Below are 23,342 nucleotides of genomic sequence, written 5' to 3' on the forward strand. Positions count from 1 at the left end.
AATCACAGTCAGAAGTTTCCAGATTCAATACCAACAACATAAGGAGACTGAGAACTTCAGAGTGAGGGGATGTAAAACAGAAACTGAGTAGAAACATTCTCAAGTACATGAATTAAGGATGACAAGGACATAAGGTGAAAACATTGATAGGATTAGAGTTATAATCAGGTACACTCAATCAGAGAGAAAAAAGAGTGAAATGATGCTTTCCTTACTTTTTTCTTCCATTTGTGCTTCCAATGCACCTGCTCACATCCTACACCTGTGAGCCAAGCTACCAACTCAAATATAATTCTCTTCTAGAAACACCCTTACAGACACACCCAGGAACAGTATTTTATTAACACTAAGCAGCTAATTCAAGTCTTGTTGACTCATAAATTTGAGTAATCATATCATGCAATCTTCTAATAACCAAAATGTTTGCTGAAATATTTCTGAACTTTCTGGTAATTCCGGTCCAGGTTTAAAGTTCTAGCTTGGTGCCTGATAGAACTTGAACAAGTCTCACACCCATTTCTTTCATTCTAAAGCTTGGTCCACACCAGGCAGGTTTGTTAACATAGGCAATCATCTTTTGTAATAATGCTAACATATATTTTGACTGAATATCAAGTAACTTTCTATAAGCCTGTCATAAAATAATGCATCCACAAAAGATTACTTCAAGAATTATTAAGTGCTTGCATTTGGGCCCTGATTTTCTAAAACTATTTGTGCTGTCTTTAGTACCACAGAATAAAGGAACACTGCAGGGAATTTTACTTGTATGTTAATAATAGGTACCTGACCTGACGAATTTCGACATCTGCTTCAGAGTCGTGCTTTTGCAAAACAAGTTAGCACTGACATTGCAGTGTTTGAATTAAGAATCAGCTTCACCTTGTGAGAACAGTAGCATCACCTGAGAGGGCTCCTATTCTGCGCTCATCCTGTGGCTTATTATTCAGTATTTATGAAAATATTTCATCACTACACTGTGAAGAGGCTGGAATACCATGGGATTCAAAACTCTCTGTTTGGGGCTGCTTTGTGTTAGCTTTTTATCTTACATCTATACACCCATACCTGACAACATTGAAGAAACCTGGAAAGTAATGGCCTTGGATGCAGTTGCTAAAACTTGTACACTTATGGTAAGAATAATATAATATTTTCAATGATTAAGAAAGAATACTTGTGAATGTTATATAATATTATTGATAGCAGAATTTTAAGAGAAACTGCTTTTAAAAGAATTTTTTTTTTATTTTTACTTGAGTTCTTTGAAAAAAAGATGGTTCCACAATTATCTTATACTATAAAGGTATGGTTATTGATAATAGTACTTGTCTGAAACTAAATCAGGACTTTTTTATTACTATTTTTTATGATTTTTATTTTCTTATTTCTATATTTTCTGTTGTCTATCTACAGTTATAAATTGCTGAAATTCTTGGGTTATCTTAATATACAGAGTGGATATAATTGATATAATTGTTCCCTTATAGTCAGAAAGTGACACTTTAGACACTGCTTTCATTGCATACACAAATATTTCCACTAACTCTCCACTGTCTTCTAACTGAATTAGTTTATAGAACAGGAAAAATATATTCAGATGAGTGCACAGGAGGGAGTGGTAGCTTTACTTTGAGCCCCAAACTGCTTTGATTCAACTGTACTCTTCTGTGTGCAAAATGGGTGCCTTCCAGAAGTACCTTTTGACAGTTGAAATAGTTAGAGGCTGAAAATCGAAGGCAGCAGAATTAGGAGATGATGAGACCTGATAAATTAGGGTCAGATGAAAGGGGAGGAGGACCTCCCCTATCAGTGGACTTAGAGAGGGGCAGGGAGGAGATGAGGAAGGGTGGATGGGATTGAGAGGGAATGAGGGAGGGGTCTACAGCTGGGATACAAAGTAAATAAACTATAATTAATGTAAAAAATAAAAATTTAATTAAAAAAAGAATTAGGAGATGGTAAGTAGTTACAGAAGTGCAGGGTGTAAGAGAAAGAGCCACAGTTCTGTGATTCAGCTGTCTCTAGCTGCTGCGCTGAGAATGTCCTTCTCCCACCTTCTCCACAGTTCTTTCATTTTTCAAATGTTCTGATTCCTTGATTGAAGAAAGAATACATGAGCAATCACACGTCAGTCCTGCTTTGATTATTTCACATATATTCAGACTTCAGGGTAGCAAATTTTCATATTTTCATCCAAACCGCAACATTATGAGAACATCACACTCTAAAATGATGCTGTTACTCTCTCAGCTCCATATGCTCTTATTACCCTGTGCTCCTAAATTGATAATGGACAAAAGAAAGGTGTAATTAAAGTTTGTCCTAGCAAACTGAGATATCTTTGATAAATTCTTTGGAATTTTTTGGTAATTAATTCTGTAATCCAGGTTGCAAAGATAATAAAAAATAATTTTAACATATAAAAGTCTAAAAATCTTTAAAATACAACCTTGAAAATTTTTGTGCAATCATATGCTGTTTTGAAAGCTTTGTAAAATAACTCCACATAACCTTGAGAAAGTCCCTTGATGCTCCATTGTACCAATTAATCTTAAAGTTAAGAACACTAATTTTACTTATTATTATTGATTGTATTAAAGATCATGCATATTAATATCTCTGCACTGGTAATTCTAGGTACAGTCTTAAAATGCCTGAGTATCAATTTACATCCAGAAAATGCTGACATAAAAGAAATAAAGCCATTTTTAAAAATCCTATTTTCAAGAGAAAATTCATCAAATGAAAATTTATTTGAATATATTGATATATATCTTAAGCACTAATATTAATGGCTCATCTATTCATTTACATTTAATTAGCATCAAGAACTGTTTTATTATGTTTAATCAATTAATTAATTGATCAATTAATTATATTGTGTTTGTTTTGGAGGGAATGTTCATGCCAAGGTTTGAGTGGAGGTCACATGGCATTATATAAGGGTGAGCTCTGTCTTCCACCAGGTGTGTTTTGCAGGCACTCATAATTGGAAGTAAGTAACTATACTCATGAAGACCGCTTACTCCAGAATTATTAATGAAAAAATTAATTAAATAGTAAGACACTGTTTATTGAATATTTTTATGGACTACACTCTTCTTTTTTTTTTTTTTTTTTTTTTTGTTTTAAGATTCAGTCTCCAAATGGGTTCCATTGTAATAGGAACAGGGACTGTCTCTGACATGAACTGATTGGCCTGGTCTTTAATTACCTGCCCCTGAGGGGGAAGCAGCATTACCAGGCCACAGAAGAAAACAATGCAGCCACTCCTGATGAGACCTAATTGACTAGGATCAGAAGGAAGGAAAAGAAGTCCTCTCCTATCAGTGGACTTGGGGAGGGAGGCATGCATGCAGAGGGAGGAGGAAGGGAGGGATTAGGATGGGAGGAGGGAGAGAACCACAGGGGGGATACAAAGTGAATAAAGTGTAATTAATAAAAAAAATAAAATAAAATACAAAAACAGAAAGGCAAAAAAAAAAAGATTTATTATGTATACAATGTTGTGTTTACATGCATACCTGCATGTTAGAATAAGGCACCAGATTTCATTTTAGGTAGTTGTGAGCCATCATGTGGTTGCTGGGAATCGAACTCACGACCTCTGGAAGAAAAACCAGTGCTCTTAACCTCTGAGCCATCTCTCCAGCCCCTGACTATACTCTTTTTTTTTTTTTTTTTTTTTTTTTTGATGAGAATTAAGTCTCTTTATTCTTTTTTTTTTTTTTTTTTTCAATGCAGTTTATTCAGGAACATTGAACAATCCTCGGACCCCGGGGAAAGCCAGCCCACAGCTTAAATAGCCTCTGGGTAGCCAACCCAGGCGTGCCACGGGGGCAATGCAGATAGGTCCACATACATGGAAGCAAGCCAGATCCTCGGCCTTAGCCAAATGTGGAGTTGTTCCTGACAGAGAGCACTCACCATCGGGAAGGTGGAGGGCGGAAACCAGCTCCATCTTTAAGGCATAGCATTCTGCAGCTCTCTACAGTTCCCCCTTTTTGTTTTAGACACATCAGGCAAGAGTAGAGGTCTGATCTCTATGCCCATTGATGCCCCTCACGCTATGACTCTCTTCAGACAGAAAAGGGATCTTGGAACTACAGCCACCATTGTTACTACCATCTCATTGACTATACTCTTATATACACACTAAAAATATTCATTCACATATACTCTAACATAGCTCAATAACAGATTTATTATTGGTATTATCATTGCATGGATTTTTAAAAAGTACATTGAGGAAAGTACATTAATTCGTATCTTTCCTTATATTTGCTTTTATTATATTGGTATTATTTAAGACCATTTTAAATTTAAATATATTTTACTAATATTCCTCTCCTCTCCCATGTCTTTCCACATCCTCTTCTCCTCCTTATGCACCAAACTTTCAGTTGTTTTCTCAGGAAACAAACTCAAAACTGGACACACCAATAAAACCCTCCAAAGCTGTGAAACTAAGAACAACAACACCCACAAAGTAAAAATCAAAACAGGTCAAGAAAACCCATTCGACAGTAACCAAATAAAATCCCACAGAAAGGCTGGAGTACCTACATGTTGGTCAGCTACTTTGAACACGAGGCCTGTCCTGGAGGGGTTGGTTGCAGTGTTACTCTATTGGAGAAAATGGATTTCCCTCCTCCAGCAGGTTTAAGCGACTAAAGTTGGTAACTTTTACCATAGTTTTGAGGTTTTCCTTTATTCATTCATTTTTATGTATGTGTATATAATAAATCAAATATAGCAATACAAAGCAATAATGGTCATATCAAAGTTGGACAAGACAAAACAACAGTAGAAAATGAGCCCTAGAGAAGGCACAAGAATCAGAGAGGCACTCATCTGCACACCCATGAATCCCATAAAATAAAACTGAACTGGAAGCCATCCTATAAATTCAGAGGACGCAGTACAAGCCTGTGCAGTCCCAGGACAGGCTGCTCCAGTCTCTGTGCATTCCTATGACCTGGGCTCAAGTTTGGATGACATTACAGGTCTGGCTGTTCTGAGCTCACTTCCTTCACCAAAGCGTAGAGAAAAGCTGTAGGCACCTTACCCTGTAATAATGCATTAAGAATGGTTACTGTGCTGTTGCCTCTGAAACTCTAGTAAATTGAGTAAACTGTCCAGCTCCTAGATAAGTTTGGCCAGAGAAGTCCAGGGAATTTCCAAAGGTAAAATTAAAGAAGGATTTTAGAGAAATGGGCCAGGGGGAACTAAGTGACTTAGGGTTAAAAAAAGAAAAGAAGCAAATCAGATTATATATAATGTGGCCATACCATAATATTTAAAAATTGAATTAACTAAAGTAACTTTAGAAGGGAAATGTAACAACATACAAAACTTGAGAGATTGTAAGAGTTAGAAATTTTGTAAGTATTTATAATGAAATAAATACAAAAATCTTTAAAATATAAAGATTTTTTTTCTGAATAATATTTAATCCATAACACATGAAATTTTCAAAGGCAGAAGGGTCATCACAATACTGTTTGGACTTACTTTTATCAGTTCATTACTTCTGTTTGATTACTTTTTGCTTTTTTTTTCTGTTTTCTTCAAAATGTTCTTTTTACAGCTCTTTGATATTATAGATCTAAAGTTGAGTTATCTTGTTTTACTTTTATAGGCCCTGTGTCTTGAAAATATAGGAGTTCTGAGATATGAAGAGTTTATTTCCATGATAATCAGTTTGGATTATACACCACCACATTCAGACGAGCACATCACAGTAACTGACACGGCCTTTGTGGGCATCCCTGTGCGCTTGTACTTACCCAAGAGAAAGTCAGAAGCCCCAAGACGGGCTGTCATCTATTTTCACGGCGGAGGATTTTGTTTCGGAAGTTTCAGTAAGTTTATTACATAAGGATAAAGAATAACTAGTTGCATGTTGGTGATATACAAGTCTTGGAATACTTACATACGCTTCCATGGATACTTGATAGGGGTGTACACATTACATACCCAATACATTGGTAGATACAGATGTCTTTCATGAGTACTCTCATAGCGATTTTCACTGCAAGTCTTGCTTTGTAATGATTGAAGTTTGTTTTGTTTTTGAGATACAAACTCTATCTCAATCTGCCCTAGAACTCTTTAATTAGCAGATATGTGATCATATACCTCTTTTTTAAAAGATACATTTTATTTTTATTTTTATTAATTAAAGTTTATTCACTTTGTATCCCACCTGTAGCTCCCTCCCTCTTCCCCTCCCAATCCGACACTCCTTACACTCCTTCGCTCTTCTCCACCCATGCCCCTCTACCAGTCCAGTGAGAGGGGAGGTCCTCCTCCCCATACATCTGATTCTAGTCTATCGGGTCTCATTAGGACTGGCTGTACTGTCTTCCTCTGTGGCCTGGTAAGGCTCATCACTCTGGGGGAGGGGTGTCAAAGAGCCAGCACTGAGTTCATGTCAGATACAGTTCCTGTTTCTATTATGAGGGAACCCGCTCAGACACTGAGCTGCCATGGCTACATCTCCCTCTTGAGAACTGGAATTGTAGCCATTTGTCTCACAGCTGGCCCGAGGCGTGCTGGGGTTCAAACTCAGGGCTTTCTGCAGGCGGAGAGCATCCTTGCAAATGAGCCCCAGCCCAATCTCTTACCTCAGGCAGTGTTCTCATCTTTCATGTGAGGGGAACCATATAAAAATGACATGTACAAACTAACTGCTACAATGTTCTCCTTGACTTCAGCATACTTTCAGCAGCTGTGATAGTGACAGGATGCGGATGCTCTTGCTATATAAAAGAGTTTGTAGTTTGTTAATAAGAACATTAGTAAAGTGTTAAAGCTTAGAAGTTGTTAAACTTGATTCTAAGAGGGGAACACAAAATAAGGCTTTAAAATAACAGGTCTTATTCTTGAAGTTCAGATTCTATGCCTGTCTCATGTAAAAATTATGAGGGGCAAATAAAGTTGATAGAAGTAAAAATATCAAAAAATTAACCTTTGTAAAAACTTTGGAAAATTCTATAATAGATCATACTAATGTATGGAAAGCTATTGTTAGTAAACTACTAAAACAAGCAAATAAATGGAATAATAAAATTTTTAGAATAGTATATATTTTGTTATTAACCTCAGGTTTTCTTTGAATAGCCCATAGATTCCTCAATTATAAAAACATTGTGAGGTTTTTTTTTTTTTTAATATAGTAGAGAAAACTGAGTATGCTTTCTTGCAGGTCAAGAATGGCAACAGAATTCAGTGTATTAAAAACAAATATTTGGGTCAATCCCTGCTCCATGTTTAGCACAAATCTTAAAGAACAGTGCTGCTTTTACATTCCAAATGTTTTGTTTTTTATTTATATAAGTTATTCAAGGTTTATAGAGTATAGAAGTGAGGTAGTGACTCAAGATGAACTGCAAGACAAATACTAGGGCTGTGGGGTAAGAAAGACCCTTTATTATATTTATTTTATTCTTTACAGAATTTAAAATAAAAAGCAAAATACAAACTATGTAAGTTTCTCATGCTGAGGTGCAAATTCAGTTCTATGGTCTTAGAAAAAAAACCCTTTATTTTATGGCCACTGCCTTAAAACTCAACTGCACAAACTGCTTTTGGTATTAATTATCATCCTGATAAATGTAAGGACACTGAATGACAGCAAATTTAGGAACAAGAATTATGATTGTGTTGTGGAATGTGAAAATAATAAATAAGAAGGAGGTACTCTACATCTGTTAGTTAGGAAAGCATTACAAGTCTTGTTTTCTCATCCAAAGACTTTAAAAATAATGCTTTATAGAAGAATTCTAGAGCACCAAGTGTGACAAGGATTGCTGATTTCCCTTTCCAGGACAGTGATTCTCATAAGTCTGGTGAATTAGAGTTTAGATTAAACAGATTATGGGCTTCTGCTATCAGGACTGTTAACTTGTAGAAAGGACCTCCAGTTAGTCTATGATTGATGCTGATGCTAATTGTCTGGCTTCCCACAGTTGTGTTTTGTTTCTGGTAGTTAATAATTTGTGGCAGGCAAGGAAACCCTGGATGTCTACATGAAGAAAATGGAAACTAGATTCATATTTATCATCCTGCACAAAACTAAAGTCCAAGTGAATCAAAGACCTTAACATAATACCAGATACACTAAATCGGTTAAAAGAAAAAGTGGGGAAGAACCTAGAGCTCATTGGCACAGGAGACAAGTTACTGAATAGAACAGTAACAGCACAGGCTCTAAGAGCAACAATCAATAAATGGGACACCATGAAACTGAAAAGCTTCTGTAAAGCAAAAGACACTGTCATCAGAACAAAACAACAGCCTACAAACTGGGAAAGGAACTTTCAAAAATTTTTTTTAACTTTTATTAATTACACTTTGTTCACTTTTTATCCCCCATAAACCCCTCCCTCCTCCCTTCCTAATTCTACCTTCCTTCCCCCTTCCTCACGCATGCCGCTCCCCAAGTCCACTGATAGGGGAGATCTTCCTCTGATTCCTTCTGATCTTAGTCTATCAGATCTCATCAGGAGTGGCTGCATTGTCATCTTCTTTGGCCCGATAAGGCTGCTCCCCACTCAGGGGGAGGTGATCAAAGAGCAGGCCAATTAGTTTATGTCAAAGACAGTCCCTGTTCCCATTACTATGGGAGCTTTCAAATTTTGAATCCTCCATTCTTACCTGAATCCCTTTCTGTAAATTTTGCTTCCAACATGCTAATCCTGCACTCTTTTTCAGCACTCCCAGAGGAAGACATATTTTCCCTTTCGACAGTGGTCTTTCTACCTTTCAGAGATGTTACATGGCTTTTGACATATTATTTGATTTTATCAGTATGTCCTCACCCATTTCATCGTTTTTTTTTTTTTCTTTCGTTTGCATACATCTCTATTGGATGATTGCTTTTTAAATTTAATTTTATTAATATATTTTTTCATTACAATTTATTCACTTTGTATCCCCTCTACAGTCTCCTCTCTTACCTCCTCCCAGTCCCACCCACTCTCCTTCTATGATTTTTCCTTAGTCCCCTGATATGGTAGGACCTCCTCTCCTTCTATCTGACCCTAGATTACCAGGTCTCATCAAGGCTAGCTGCATCATCATCCTCTGTGCTCTGGCAAGGCTGCACCCTTGGCAGTGTGTGATCAGAGAGCCAGCCACTGAGTTCATGTCAGAGGCAGCTGCTGTACCCCTTACTAGGGAACCCACTTGGAAACTGAGCAACCAATGGGCTTCCTTTGAACAGGGTGTCTAAGTCCTCTCCATGCATAGTCCTTAATAGGAGTATCAGTTCTGCAGGTCCCTCTGGACCCAGGTAATTTGGCTCTGTTGGTCTCCTTGTGGAGTTCCTGTCCCCTCCATGTCTATCTCCCTCTGCTTCCATAAGGATTCCAGCACTCTGCCCAAACTTTGGCTATGAGACTCAGTATCTCCTTCAATACCCTGGTGGGTAGAGTCCTTCAGCAGTCCTCTGTGGAAGGCTTCTGTCCTGTTCCTTGTCTTCTAGTTCTGATGTCTATCCTGTTTGTTCTTCTGAATGAAGATTAAGCATCTTCTCTAGAGTTCACCTTGTTGCCTTTCTTCTTTCGGGCTATAGATTTTAGTATGTTTATTTTATACTATATGGCTAAGATCCACTTATAAGTGAGTATAGATCATTTGTGTCTTTCTGCCTCTGGGTTATCTGACTCAGATGCAAAAAGAAATCCATCTGATCTCAATGTTTGTTTGTTTTTTTAAAGATATATAATTTCTTTATTCTCAGTCACTCATTAATATCACTTCATAGAACACATTGAAATCCCTCATCATTTTATCCCTTACCATGTTATTGCCTGACCTTAGATTTAATGTTCTTATATTAAGTCAGTGCTCCTTTCCACAATTGTGTTTCAGCCTCACAATGAGCTGAGCTTTTGCTTTCTGAAGAGCTCATATGACCTCATTTCTGTGTCTCAAAATGCCTTTTCATATTATGCTGTGCCCCCAAACACAACTTACACTTCCATGTTGAGATAAAGTATCATCTTTGTCCATGCTTGTTTGGTGTTGGGTTTGGGGAGGGGGGGGTTTCTCACTCTCACCTGAGCACATGTGGTCCTTCTTGGCTATGTGTTTTGGTTCTATTTACTTCTCTCAGACATTTCTTTCATGATTTCCTTGTGATTAATGGCCGAGTACTATTTCATTGTGTAAATGTAAAACAGTTTCTTTATACATTCTTAGGTTGAGGGACACCTGGGTTGTTTCCAGTTTCTGGCTATTACAAATAAAGCTGCTATGAACATGGCTGAGCAATTTTCCTTCTTATATGGTAGAGAATATTTTGGGTGTATACCCAGGAAGGTATAGCTGGGTCTTGAGTTGTGGCTATTTCTTGTTTTCAGAGAAAACTCCGGATCGATTTTCAAAGCGGTTGTACAAGTTTACATTTCTACCCACAATGGAGGAGAGTTCCCCCTTCTCCATATCCTCTCCAACATGTGTTGTCACTTAAGTTTTTGATCTTAGCCATTCTGATTGTGTAAGCTGAAATCTCAGGGTCTTTTTGATTACATTCCCTTGATGACTAAGGACGTTGAGCATTTCTTTACATCCTTCTCCACCATTTGAGATTCCTTTGTTGAGAATTCTCTGTTTAGCTCTGTACCCCATTTTAAATTGAATTATTTGGTTTGTTGGTGTTTAATCTCTTGAGTTCTTCATATATTCTTAATATTATCTGTTTGTCAAATGTAGGATTGGTGAAGATGTTGTCCCAATAGGTAGACTGCTGTTTTCTTCCATTTACAGTATCCTTTGCTTTACAGAAGCATTTCAGTTTCAAGATATATCATGTATTAATTGTAGTTCTTAAGGCCTGAAGTATTGGTGTTCTGTTCAGGAAGTTGTCTCCTGTCCAAGTGAGTTAAAGGCTCTTATTGACTTTCACATGTAGCAGATTTAGTATATCTGGTTTTATGTTGAAGTAATTGATCCACTTGTACATTTCTGCAAGGCAATAAATATGGATCTATTTAATGCTCAACATTCTTAGTCATCAGGGAAATGCAAATCAAAATACCCCTGAGATATAGCCTTACACCCATCAGAATGACTAAGATCAAAAATTCAAGTGACAACAAATGCTGGAGTGGATGTGGAGAACAGGGAACCCTCCTCCATTGCTGTGTGGAATGTAAACTTGTACAACCACTTTGGAAATCATTCTGGCACTTTCTGAGAAAATTAAAAATTGTGCTCCCTCAAGATCCAGCTATACCACTCCTCGGCATATATTCAAAATATGTTCAAGTATACATGAACATTTGCTCACCTGTGTTCATAGCAGCTTTATTTGTAATAGCCAGAACCTGGAAACAATCCAGATGCCCTTCACAGGAAGAATGGATACAAAGATTGTGGTATACTTACACAAAGACACACGTGGTATCCACTTATAAGTGGATATTAGACATATAATATAGGATAAACATATAAAAATCTGTAAACCTAAAGAAGCTAAGTAAGAAGGAGGAGCCTGAGAAAGATGGTTAATCCTCACTCTGAAAGGCAAACAGGATGCACATCTGAAGGAGAAAACAGGGAACTCTAGACTCACTTTGATCTCATGATCAGCAGTATCCCACCATGTCATAACAGGGAGGTGGAAAATGGAATTGATGGCTTCTTAGTTACCTTCCTAGTGCTGTGATAAACACCAAAACAAAAATGAACCTGAGGCAGAAAGTTCTATGTGATAGTGCAGCTTACAGGCTATCATAAAGGGAAGTCAGGGCAGAAACCTGGGGGCAGAAATTGAAGAAGGGGCTATGGATGGATGCTGCTTTACTGGCTTTTTCTCCATAGCTTGCTCATCTGCTTTCTTATACAACCAAGGATTACCTGCCCAAGGATGGCATCACCTACAGAGGACTGGGCCCTCCTACACCAATCATTAATCAAAAATCTACCCCACAAACTTGCTTATAGCCAACCTGATGGAGCCATCTTCCAAAGTGAGATTCCCTTACCCCAGAAGATCCTAGCTTATTTTAGTTAATAACTGGGTAACGTGCACAGGTGGTATTTGAGAAGAATGTGGCCTATATGTAGAGGCAGAAGGGCATCTGTGGGTATGGGGAGAGAGTCAATGGCTCATGTGTCAGATATGTTAAACCCGATATGTACATTTAAGCTTTACCTTAACTTTCTAAGTGATTTTTAAAAACTTAGTTGCCATGCTTTAGAATTTGTGTTAATGTCATAATTATTGCAGCATCATATAATAGGACATATTCTTTAAAGCACAGCTTTTATTCAACTATGTTTTTATCTTATACAACCAATATCTCTGATTGTCTGTCTAACCATGTATCATCTACTTACATATACATACTCATACACATACATATGTATGTAAAGAGAGAGATATATTCCTTCTTTCTGAATTTATTACCCAATTGAAAGATTATGCTCAGAGTTCATGTAGACCATCAGTTCTCAACCTTCCTAATGCTGTGACACTTTAATACAGTTCTTCATGTTGTGGTGGCTCCCAACAATAAAATTATTTTCATTACTAATTCATAACTGTAATTTTCCTGTAGTTATAACTCATAATATAAATATTTTTGAAGATAGAGGTTTGCTAAGTTACCCACAGGTTGAGACCTGCTGATATAGATGACTGTCAACATGGTCATTTCTAATGAAGACTTTGAGAGTTCATGTTTAGCTGTTAGGATAGTCTTGGATTACAGACTTAGCTGTGGTAACTGCAGGAAAACCAATTAACTTCCTCTATTGTCTAAAACTTCCAGATTGAAGAAGCAGAGAGCAGAGGATAGTACATACCAGTCCACAATGGGATATGAAGAAGGGTCACTGTGTGGCTAATAGAAGATGGCAAGATAAACCTAGAAAGTGCTGATCCTAATTTTCCTCTTTAAAACACCAATTTACCAAGCTACATCTGCATTTGTGAAGAGAGGTTGCAGAATGTTACAGTGGTTTAATGCCCTCTGCATGGAAACAGGGGGAGGAAATAAAAGATTCCTGTCTGACAGTCTGAAAAAACTTTTTTCATATAAATATCTATCAGTAGTTTTGTTGCTGTTTAATTACAGGGAGTATTTTGACCTTTCTCTTTTCATTTCAGAGCAGACGGCTTTTGATTTCCTGAATAGATGGACTGCAAATAAACTTGATGCTGTTGTTGTAGGAATGGAGTAAGAGTTAATTTTCTTTGACTAATATGATTTTGCCTTTTATGCCTATAGGTTCAAGTTCCAAATAAAAAACCTATGCCTGAAATATAAATTTTAAAATTTGCTATATATGTCACAATTTCTGCATAGACTGTCCTGTAAAGGAGTCCAGGATCCCAACTATTCTTCTTAAAAATAACTTTGAATTACACCCTAAGTTGACTATCTTGTGAAATCCTATTGCTTAGATCCTATATGGTTCAATGGTGTCCAGTATTACATCGTGAGAGAGGAAGGAAAAATTAATCATTGCATGCTTAAGATATTTGGTCATATTTAGGCTTGGGATAGAATGTTTAATAATTAATCATTATTTAGAACAGTATTAATCTTCCTAGTGCTGCAGTCTTTTAATACAGTTCCTCATGTTGTGGGGGACCCCAACCATAAAATAATGTTTGTTGCTACTGTTATGAATCATAATGTATCTATCTCTGTTTTCTGATGATCTTTAGTGGTCATGACTCACAGGTTGTGAATCAGTGATACACAGTGTTATAGGTAATGAAGGCTGGAACCAGTTGAAATCTTGGACACATATTCTTAAAACAAAGTGATTTTACACCATGATTTCATTTGGAACTTGCATACTGGAGTTTCTTTAGGACAGCCCATTGCTTTCTTACTCAAATTAATATATTCTAGATTTCTGAATCTGAGTTTGACCCTGAAATTCATTATTCTTAAGAGGAAATTTTATTACATTTTCTCCGTAGTTCATAGTAACAAAAATGTGATTAGAAATTTTTAATTCAATATTTTTAGTCTTATATGTCAACATTTTCAAAACTGTGGAAGTCTTGGTATAATAAGTGAATACGGATAACCATCTGAAGAAAATAGCCTCTAACATGTTTATTATGCTAATAGTACCCAGAATATCTTTATATGTTAATGACTAGATTATGATACTGGAAAAGTCTTCTTTTTCTTTTCTTTTCTTTCTTTCTTTCTTTCTTTCTTTCTTTCTTTCTTTCTTTCTTTCTTTCTTTCTTTCTTTCTTTTTGAGAAAGTATTTTAGCCTTTACTGTCCTGGACTTGCTTTTTAGAGCAGGCTGGCCTTGAACTCATAGCAATCTGCCTGTCTCTGCTTCTCCAAGTGGTGAGATTATAGGCATGTGCCACTGTGCCCAGTGGAACATTCTCCTATTCATTTTTAGTAACTTAAAGTAAATGAAATCAAAATGTAAAGCAATGGTAGAGGTTTATGCCTGCCAGTCATTTCATCTAATTCATACTTTGTTCTAAGTTTACTGTGTTTGATATTAACATCTTTTGAGTGCATAATTATGTCTAACTTATCCTTTAGGATTTTCTAAGTCAGTTAATATTATACTCATGGATGACTATCGTATTAAATATAGATATTTACAAATATTGAAATTCTGAAGAACACAAAGCAAACATGATGTTTAAATATTCAGTTCTATTGAGAAAATGGAGAAAGATACAGAATATTTTTAGGACAAAATGCACTTGAAATAAAATTTTCCTTACAAAACTAAGGGGTTTATAGAAATCAACCACCTTCAGGCAAAACATCAGCATTGACTTAATTACATGTTTCAAATTACTTTTTGTTGACTTTAATTTGAATTAAACATTAGAAGAAAACATTAGATCAGGTTTTAAAAACTGAACAGTAAGACTTGGGGTTAAACTGCGTGTGTTAGATGTCTGAGACCTTGTTTCCCACATACGCCCTCTGTTTCCAAGTTACAGGCTGGCTCCTCAGCATCACTTCCCTGCACAATTTGAAGATGGTGTCACAGCAGTCAAGTTTTTTCTTCAGGATAGAATTCTTAGTAAATACGGAGTAGATCCTACCCGGATTGCTATTTCAGGCGACAGTTCTGGGGGCACGCTGGCTGCAGCGGTCACACAACAGGTATGACATTTTTGGCTCTCTGGTGGGGAGTAGACACTGCAGCCATTGATCTGTTTGTCTGGTGTCATTCCTTGGAAAAGAGCGTTTGTTCCCCCAGAATTACAATGACACGCGTGTGGAACTGATCATAACAGGACTCATTGGGATTATGTGTGTACTGTTAAATTAATCTACAAGTCAACGCTCATTTCAATACTACTTTCATTTCACCCTTCATTATCTTTCATAAAATTTGGTTGTAGAACTGTGTTTATCAGGCATTAAAACACTACAGAGAACCTTCTTAATTAATCTCTAACAAAAAAAGCATAATAGTATTTTTATTAGGCTTGCACTGGGTCTGTGGACTCTGGGGTAATTACCATTGTGTTGATATTGAAACTTGCAGCTAAATCACACCTGATCTCATTTTTTAGTAGGGCCTCTTTAATTCGTCAACAATATTAAAATGCTAAAGAGTAAATAATGCAACCCTCCCTTTGAATTTAGTTCACAATTACTTTTTTTTTTTTCAATGCAGTTTATTCAGTAACCTTGAACAATCATCTGACCCTGGGGAAAGCCAGCCCACAGCTTAAATAGCCTCTGGGTAGCCAACCCCAGTGTGCCACGTGGGCAATGCAGATAGGTCCACATACATGGAAGCAAGCCAGATCTTCAGCAACAAGGAGTTAGTCAATTTACATGGAGCATGTCTCGCCCCTGGGGGCAATGATCTCCTGAACCTACTCAGACCTCGGACTCCACCACTGCTAGTTCTAGAACTGATGCAAGATGTTCCAACGAGGGGGTGAAGGCTTCTCATAATATTTCCTATAAGCCCACACCTGTTTGTTTATATCCCCCATTTTTATTAATTATTAGCCAGATAGAGCCAAGTAATTGTGGTAATGATACTTGCTTGTTTGCCCAATGCTGGAATGCTAGTGAATTTAGGTATGCTCTGGTTACTCGCATGCCTCGCTGGGTGCCTGTGCCCGTTGATGCCCCTCATGCTATGACTCTCTTCAGACAGAAAAGGGATCTTGGAATTACAGCCACCATTGTTACTGCCATCACAATTACTTTTTTAAAATAATTTAAATGGTTTTCAGATGTTTATTGATAGCACATAAAATTATAGCAGATATTTATATGAGCCACAAACTCTCATATCCTGAATAAGTCCACTTATTTATTCTAAGTTTTCTAGAACTTTATGCTCAAGCATATCTTTAATGACTAGAAAGTTTTCATTCTTTCTTTTTGTCTTTTTCTTTCTCTACTAATGCACTAGCTATGGCCTCTAATAAGGAACATTCACGATTGTTATTACTTTAATGTCTGAAATATTTCTAAAATATTGTCTTGTTCATAGACATATAAAATGCACTAAATGTTTTCAGGAGTTCTTTATATTAGCCATTCTGATGGGTGTATTTGCACTTTCCTGATGACTAATGACTTTGAGCATTTTTTTTTTTTTTACTCTAAATTTTTTTTTTCAGTGCAGTTTATTCAGGAACCTTGAACAATCATCTGACCCTGGGTAAAGCCAGCCCACTTTAAATTTCTTTAACTGTTTCTGTGCCATTTGATTTTCCTTAGTTGAGGATTCCCTGTTTAGCTCTGTATTCCAATTTTAATTGGATTACTTGGTTTGTTGGTGTTTAACTTCTTGAGTTCTTTATATATTCTGTATATTAATCCTCTGTCGGACCTAGAGCCCATGCTTAGACTTAGGTCATGGGAGGCTCAGTCTCAATGGGAGTTCTCTAGTAAGGCCAGCAGTGGTAGTTCCAGCTATGAACTTGGTTGCCTGCTCTTTGATCAACTCCCCTTGGGGAGGTTGCCTCACTAGGCCACAGAGAAAGAGGTTCCAGACAGTCCTGATGAGACTTGATAGACTAGGGTCAGATAGTAGGGGAGGAGGACCTCCCTTATCAGTGGACTAGGGGAGGAATATAGAGGTGGAAGAGAATGGAAGGGTGAGACCAGAAGGAGATGAGGGAGGGGGCTACAGCTGGGATACAAAGTGAATAAATTATTTAAAAAAATAATAAAGGTTTTAATTAAAAAATTTAAAACGCTTTAAGAAGTTGGTATTTCCTAGAAAATATTATGTAGAATGATTTCCAGTGAAATTTTTTGTTATTAGCTAATACACAAATGTAGCTTTTAGAAATTAATTGAGGCTTGTTTATTGTCCTTAAAATGGGTCATCTTTGGAATTGTCAAAGTAGTTTAAGATGAATGTGTATGGATTCTGAGGACATTTGTTAAAATAATCTGTGTCCATTGGTTGCAACAGGCTGACTGTTGATTTTTATCTACCTGTTAACAGGATATATACTGTTATAAAAGTATAAAAGAATATATCCTTTACTGATAATTTCAATTTAAAACTTTAGAAGAGATGGTTGTGTGATCTTAAGGAGCTGGAGTCTTGCTGGAGACAGTACGGCACTATTGTACTGCTGTTGTTTATAGACCCCTTTGCTTTGTCCCACATCTCTGCTTCCCTGTTCTGCAAGCAACAGCCACTTGGTCTCACTGATACAAATCAACTTGCTATATCTCCTCACCATGATGGATTTTTTTTCCATCTAACTAAGCTACAATAAATCCTTTCCCATTCATTTTTATTTATTTATTTATTTTTTTGGTCAGGAATTTTGCTACAGAAACAACAGAAGTAACTAACATAAACATTTAAAAAATGGCACTGAGAAATTAGATCCTTGTCATGACTACCTAACTATGCAGTTCTTGTTTCTGTAACTGCTGTGTAGAGCAAATGTGGCCTAGAGAAGCTATAGGTGACACAAACAGTGATTAGCAGACAGTAATAAGGAGAATTCGGAAGATAAATGTGCTAAATAACGTGAGGACAAAGAGGGCTGAGCTCACGACATTTCTGTAAAGAATACTTCCCTGGGAATCAGATTAGAACCAATTTGTGTTAGTATTCTCAAAGTATCCAACTGCTCTCTGCCGGTGTCTTAAAATTTGAGTGAGGCTGAATTAAAAAGTATGGATTAATTTGTTTGGCAAAGATAATATTAAGACAGCATATCAACTAGGCTTTGGCAGAGTTACTGCTTGTTTCATTTATCATATTTACAATGAAAGGGAGCATAAAGCAAGGCAGCATATGTGAAAAACACCCAAGTTGTTGAGTAAAGGAACGTGTATCTAGTTAACCTGAGCACAGGGACAGTTGAAACAAATTAACTATGGTTACTAAGGAGATTAGTGGAAAAACTTGAACTCTTAAAACTATAGGAAATGTGCTTTGAAAGAGCTCATATGAATTTCATTTGAAAGGAGAATGTCTGAGGGAAATTTTTCCAGTTAAACCATGGAGGCATGCCATCACCGTGGTAAAGGAACCAGGATATGGTATGTACCAGCAGTACAATGTGACTGTCCATGTGGGACTGACCAGTTATTGAAATTTGACCAAGGATGTAGAGAACAATGGTTAACTCTATTGCATCTTGTTCTGGTGGGAATATATATGAGATTTAAGAGCCTTTGGTGGAGCACCTATGGATTTTTCCATACTACTTCTACACACTTAACTATATCATCTCAGAACATAGAAAATTTGATTTATTTTTTTTTTGCCTTTCCAGTTTGTGCCTTATCATTCCATTCCTTTCTTACTGCTCCAGATATAAATTCCAGTTATTTGAAGAAATGTGGAGAGAGCAGATACCTCTGTCTTATCATTTCAGTGTTATTTCCACAGAGTGGTCTTGTGTATAGTCTTTGTATTTCTCAAATGTAGTCTCTTTTACCTACTTTTTAAAATTTTTTTTAATCATGAAGTAATGATGGATTTGTAAGAAACATTCCTGAATTTCTTATATTGACTGGGATTTTTGTCCTTGATTATATTTGCATAGAAAAATTTATTTATAAATTTGCATATATTGAACCATTCTTGCACTGTTAGAATAATGATAACTTGATCCTGTTATATTATATTTTCAAGCGTTGTTGAATTTGGTTGGGTTATTAAGGATTGTTAGGCCTGTGTTTATCTTGGAAAAATGGTCTATTATTTCCCTTGTTCTGCCCTCATGTAGCTTAGGGAAATACTGAGTTTGTAGAATAATGTCGTCATTGCCCTTGTTATTTTATAGGTACATTTGTTGAATATTAACTAGTTTATGGGATAATTTGATAAATATCTTTAGTACTTAGGTTTTATTCATTTTATGGTTCTTTTTACTGTTTCAAAATTATTAAATATTAAAATTATTTGTAGGCTTCTTACAAATATAGTTTTTTATATAGGTTGTTTCTTATATTACATAGGTTTTTGATTAGATGAAAATTTGACAAGTTCCATTTCGTAAGCAATTTCACACTTTCACATTTAAAATTTTTGTTCTTATTAGCATTTTAACAGTATGATAAAATATGATAGTAAGTGTTCTATTAGCCATGTATATTGTGGATAGTAAATGTCTACTGGTTTTGGATTTGGTAAATTTTCTACTGTATTCGCCTTAACTAGTTTTTCTATACCTTTAGTATGTATCTCGTATCCATCCTGTACTCCACCATGATTTCTCATCATGGCACCAGTAACCAAGTTAAGGTGGTTCTCAGGGGAAACCTTCTCCACAGGTAACAGTACTTAGCTTGTATGACATTCTGTTGCAGAACGTAAGAATGGATGTCTGTAGGGCTCATTGAAGTTTCCTTTTCTAACAGTTATCTGCTGAAGAGGCAAGCATGGGATCTGCAAGGGTCTGCACCAAGTCCTCTGTGTGTATGTTACAGCTATTAGCTTGTGGTTTTGTGGTGCTCCGAACAGTGGGAGCAAACTCTTTCGCCTAATCTTGGGACTGTTTTCCCACTGTTGGGTTGCCTTGTCCAGCTACAATATGGGGGCTTTTACTGTGTGTCGATGTATCTTTTCTTTTCCTGTTTGGCTGTTGCCTCTTGGAGGTCTACTCTTTTCTGAAGAGAAGTGGAGGGTGAGTGGATCTGGGAAAAGAGGAAATTGGTAGGGGGTAGCTGGGACAGGTAGAGGGAGGGAAAACTGATTGAGATGTATCGTATGAGATAACCTATTTTCTTTTTTTTTTTACAATTCTTTATTTTAATTTTTATCAATTATACTTTATTTACTTTGTATCCCCTCCTTAAACCTCTCCCTCCTCCCCTCCCAATCCCACCTTCTCTTGCCCTTCTTCATCCATGTCCCTCCCCAAGTCCACTAATGGGGGAGGTCTTCCTCTCCTTCCTTCTAATCCTAGTCTATCAGATCTCAACAGGAATGGCTGCATTGTCTTCTTCTATGGCCTGGTAAGGTTGCTTCCCCCTCAGGGGGAGGTGATCAAAGAGCAGGTCAATCAGTTCATGTCAGAGGCAGTTCCTGTTCCCCTCACTATGGAACCTACTTGGACACTGAACTGCCATGGGATACATCTGTGCAGGGATTCTAGGTTATCTCCATGCATGGTCCTTGGTTGGAGCATCAGTCTCAGCAAAGACCCCTGTGCTCAGATATTTTGGTTCTGTTGCTCTCCTTGTGGAGTTCCTGTACTCTCTAAAATCTTCTATTTCTCACTTCTTTCATAACATTCCATGCACTCTGCGCAGCAGTTGGCCATTAGTCTCAGCATCTGCTTTGATAGTCTGCAGGGCATAGCCTTTCAGAGGCCCTCTGTAGCAGGCTCCTAACCTGTTAAGGGGGAACTGCAGAGAGCTGTGTAATGCAGCCTTAAAGATGGAGCTGGTTTCCGCCTTCCACCTTCCCGATGGTGAGTGCTCTCAGTCACAAACAACTCCATATGTGGCTAAGGCTGAGGATCTGGCTTGCTTCCATGTATGTGGACCTATCTGCATTGCCCACGTGGCACGCTGAGGTTGGCTACCCAGAGGCTATTTAAGCTGTGGGCTGGCTTTCCCCAGGGTCAGATGATTGTTCAAGGTTCCTGAATAAACTGCATTGAAAAAAACAGGAAAAATAAGTTCTCTCAGACTGATTTCATGTTACATGTTTTGATCATGTTTACCCTGTTTGCCAACTCCTCCCAGAAACAGGCCCTCTTCCCTAACCCCTTGAATTAATAACCTGTTAAAACACACACACACACACACACACACTGAGCCTAATTTTTCCCGCCCACATAGTCTTAGATGTGTGGGATTTTAAAATTATTATTATTTTACTATTTATTATTATTATTATTATTATTATTATTATTATTATTATTATTATCTTACTAGAGCATGTTCAATTTATCAGGAAATACCCGCGTAGAGGAAACTGACTCTCCCAGAAGCTATCAAGTGTCAGCTCCTCAGCCAGGGAGGAGACTTCATGGCCACTTCTCTCCATGGAGGGATTTATTCTGATCTGGGCTTGCACAGAACCTATATGTGCAACTTCCCTGCTGGGTCCAAAGAAACAGTTTTCTCATAGTCATCCTAGCTCTTACAATATTCCTGCTTCTGAGAGCTAGGAAGGAGGTGTGTTTTACGGATGTCTCATTTAGGGCTGAGCATTGCCATCTTTCATTCACTGCATCTCAGCCTGTTGTCAAGAATAATTTCTGCGTATTTATCTATTTCTTCAACACCTTTGCAGACTTATTTTTATTACTTACTTTCAATAAAAACATGTTTCAATGGCTGGACATTTAATGCAAATTAAGGATAGTATAGGCATTTTTGGCATAACCATGCTTTATGACAAAACCTACTCTGTGTAGGTTTGTTCCCATATCTGTGTCATGGTTACATTTTGCCTTCTGGGATGTTGGAAGCCTTTGCCTCACTGGATATTACATTTTTCAGGTGCAGATTGATCCTGAAGTAAAGCATAAACTCAAGCTGCAGGCCCTACTTTATCCTGGTTTACAAGTAATTGATACTCACTTGCCATCTCATCGAGAAAATGAACATGGTATAGTTCTGACAAGGGACATAGCCATAAAACTCGTGAGTTTGTTTTTCACCAAGGATGAGGCACTTCCACGGGCAATGCGCAAAAACCAGCACATGCCCCTGGAGTCCAGACATCTGTTCAGGTTTGTGAACTGGAGTGCTCTTCTTCCTGACAAGTATAGAAAGGACCACGTGTACACTGAGCCTGTGCTTGGAAGATCGGGTTTTTCATTGCCAGCACTGATGGATCACAGAGCATTGCCCTTGTTAGCCAATGATGCTCAGCTGCAGCATTTGCCACGAACATATATTCTTACCTGTCAATATGATGTCCTGAGAGATGATGGAATCATGTATGTTTCAAGACTTCAGAATGTTGGAGTTCAGGTTGTTCACGACCATGTGGAGGATGGAATCCATGGAGCCTTATCGTATATGACATCACCGCTTCACTTACATCTAGGGCTGAGGATAAAAGATATGTATGTGAGTTGGCTGGATAAGAATTTATAATTACAGTTTTCCTCAGTAAAATTTAATTGTGGAAATATTTTAGTTGTGAAAAGAGTAATATAATTTGTGTTGTCTAAAACAACACAAGATTTGAATCAATTAGAGGTTGCTATGTGCTCTTGAACCTATTTTTATATTTTTTTTTGTTTTTTTAAACTCTGATCTGTAAAGTGTAGTTAGTATGTTTCCCCTTTATTATAGCTTATTATTATTACAGTGCTCACTAGAGAAGCCTTTGCTTTGGGAATTTGAGAAATATTGGTTACTATCTTTATTTCTAAGTTCTCATAACTAGTAGCTATTATTTATTCATTCTTTCAAATGTGTATAAATTGTCCTGGTATTTTATTATATTAATCATGGATAAAAATCAAATTTTCTTTTGTTCAAAAATAGCTACAAGGAATTTGAAAACAATTTGATATTCACATTCTTGTAAAATTTGCTTCTTTTAGATTTTTTTTGAGTTTGATAATTTTACAGAAATATAATATTTTACTCTATTTTGTTTGATATTTTCTTCCCAAGTAAATGGTTTATATTTTCAACATTCAATTTCAAAACTCCAAGGAATTTTTTCCTTTGTGAAGTGTACCATTATGAGTGGTTTCGTTTTATTAAAAATATTTTTCCATACACTGTCTTCTAATTATGGTTTCTTCTTCCCCCACGTCTCCAGAATCCTCACCATTTCTTCACACACCCACATCATACCCTTTACTTCTCTTTCTCTCAAAAAAACAGCCATAAGATTTTTGTTTTGTTTTGTTTGTTTTTATTTTGAATTACAGTTTTGGTAACTATTTTATTTCTCT

The 23,342-nt window shown here is 36.9% G+C and overlaps 1 protein-coding gene across 1 annotated transcript; it reads left to right on the forward strand.

Moving 5' to 3' along the window:
- Positions 1 to 909: 909 nt before the first annotated feature.
- Positions 910 to 22,780, forward strand: LOC110563787 (arylacetamide deacetylase-like 2). Its single transcript, XM_021660984.2, has 5 exons — positions 910 to 1,136; positions 5,645 to 5,867; positions 13,127 to 13,196; positions 14,952 to 15,123; positions 21,925 to 22,780. The coding sequence occupies exons 1-5, from the start codon at positions 999 to 1,001 to the stop codon at positions 22,525 to 22,527; spliced, it is 1,206 nt and encodes a 401-aa protein (XP_021516659.1). The 5' UTR covers positions 910 to 998; the 3' UTR covers positions 22,528 to 22,780.
- Positions 22,781 to 23,342: the final 562 nt, after the last annotated feature.

Source organism: Meriones unguiculatus, chromosome 2, assembly GCF_030254825.1.
Source record: "Meriones unguiculatus strain TT.TT164.6M chromosome 2, Bangor_MerUng_6.1, whole genome shotgun sequence".
In the NCBI taxonomy this organism is placed as follows: Eukaryota; Metazoa; Chordata; class Mammalia; order Rodentia; family Muridae; genus Meriones; species Meriones unguiculatus.

Bases quoted from the DNA above. Each gene is read 5' to 3' on its own strand.
- LOC110563787 (XM_021660984.2), top strand. From the start codon at position 999: ATGGGATTCAAAACTCTCTGTTTGGGGCTGCTTTGTGTTAGCTTTTTA. The intron at 1,137-5,644 runs GTAAGAATAATA...TTACTTTTATAG, and splicing joins CTAAAACTTGTACACTTATG to GCCCTGTGTCTTGAAAATAT. The intron at 13,197-14,951 runs GTAAGAGTTAAT...TCTGTTTCCAAG, and splicing joins GCTGTTGTTGTAGGAATGGA to TTACAGGCTGGCTCCTCAGC.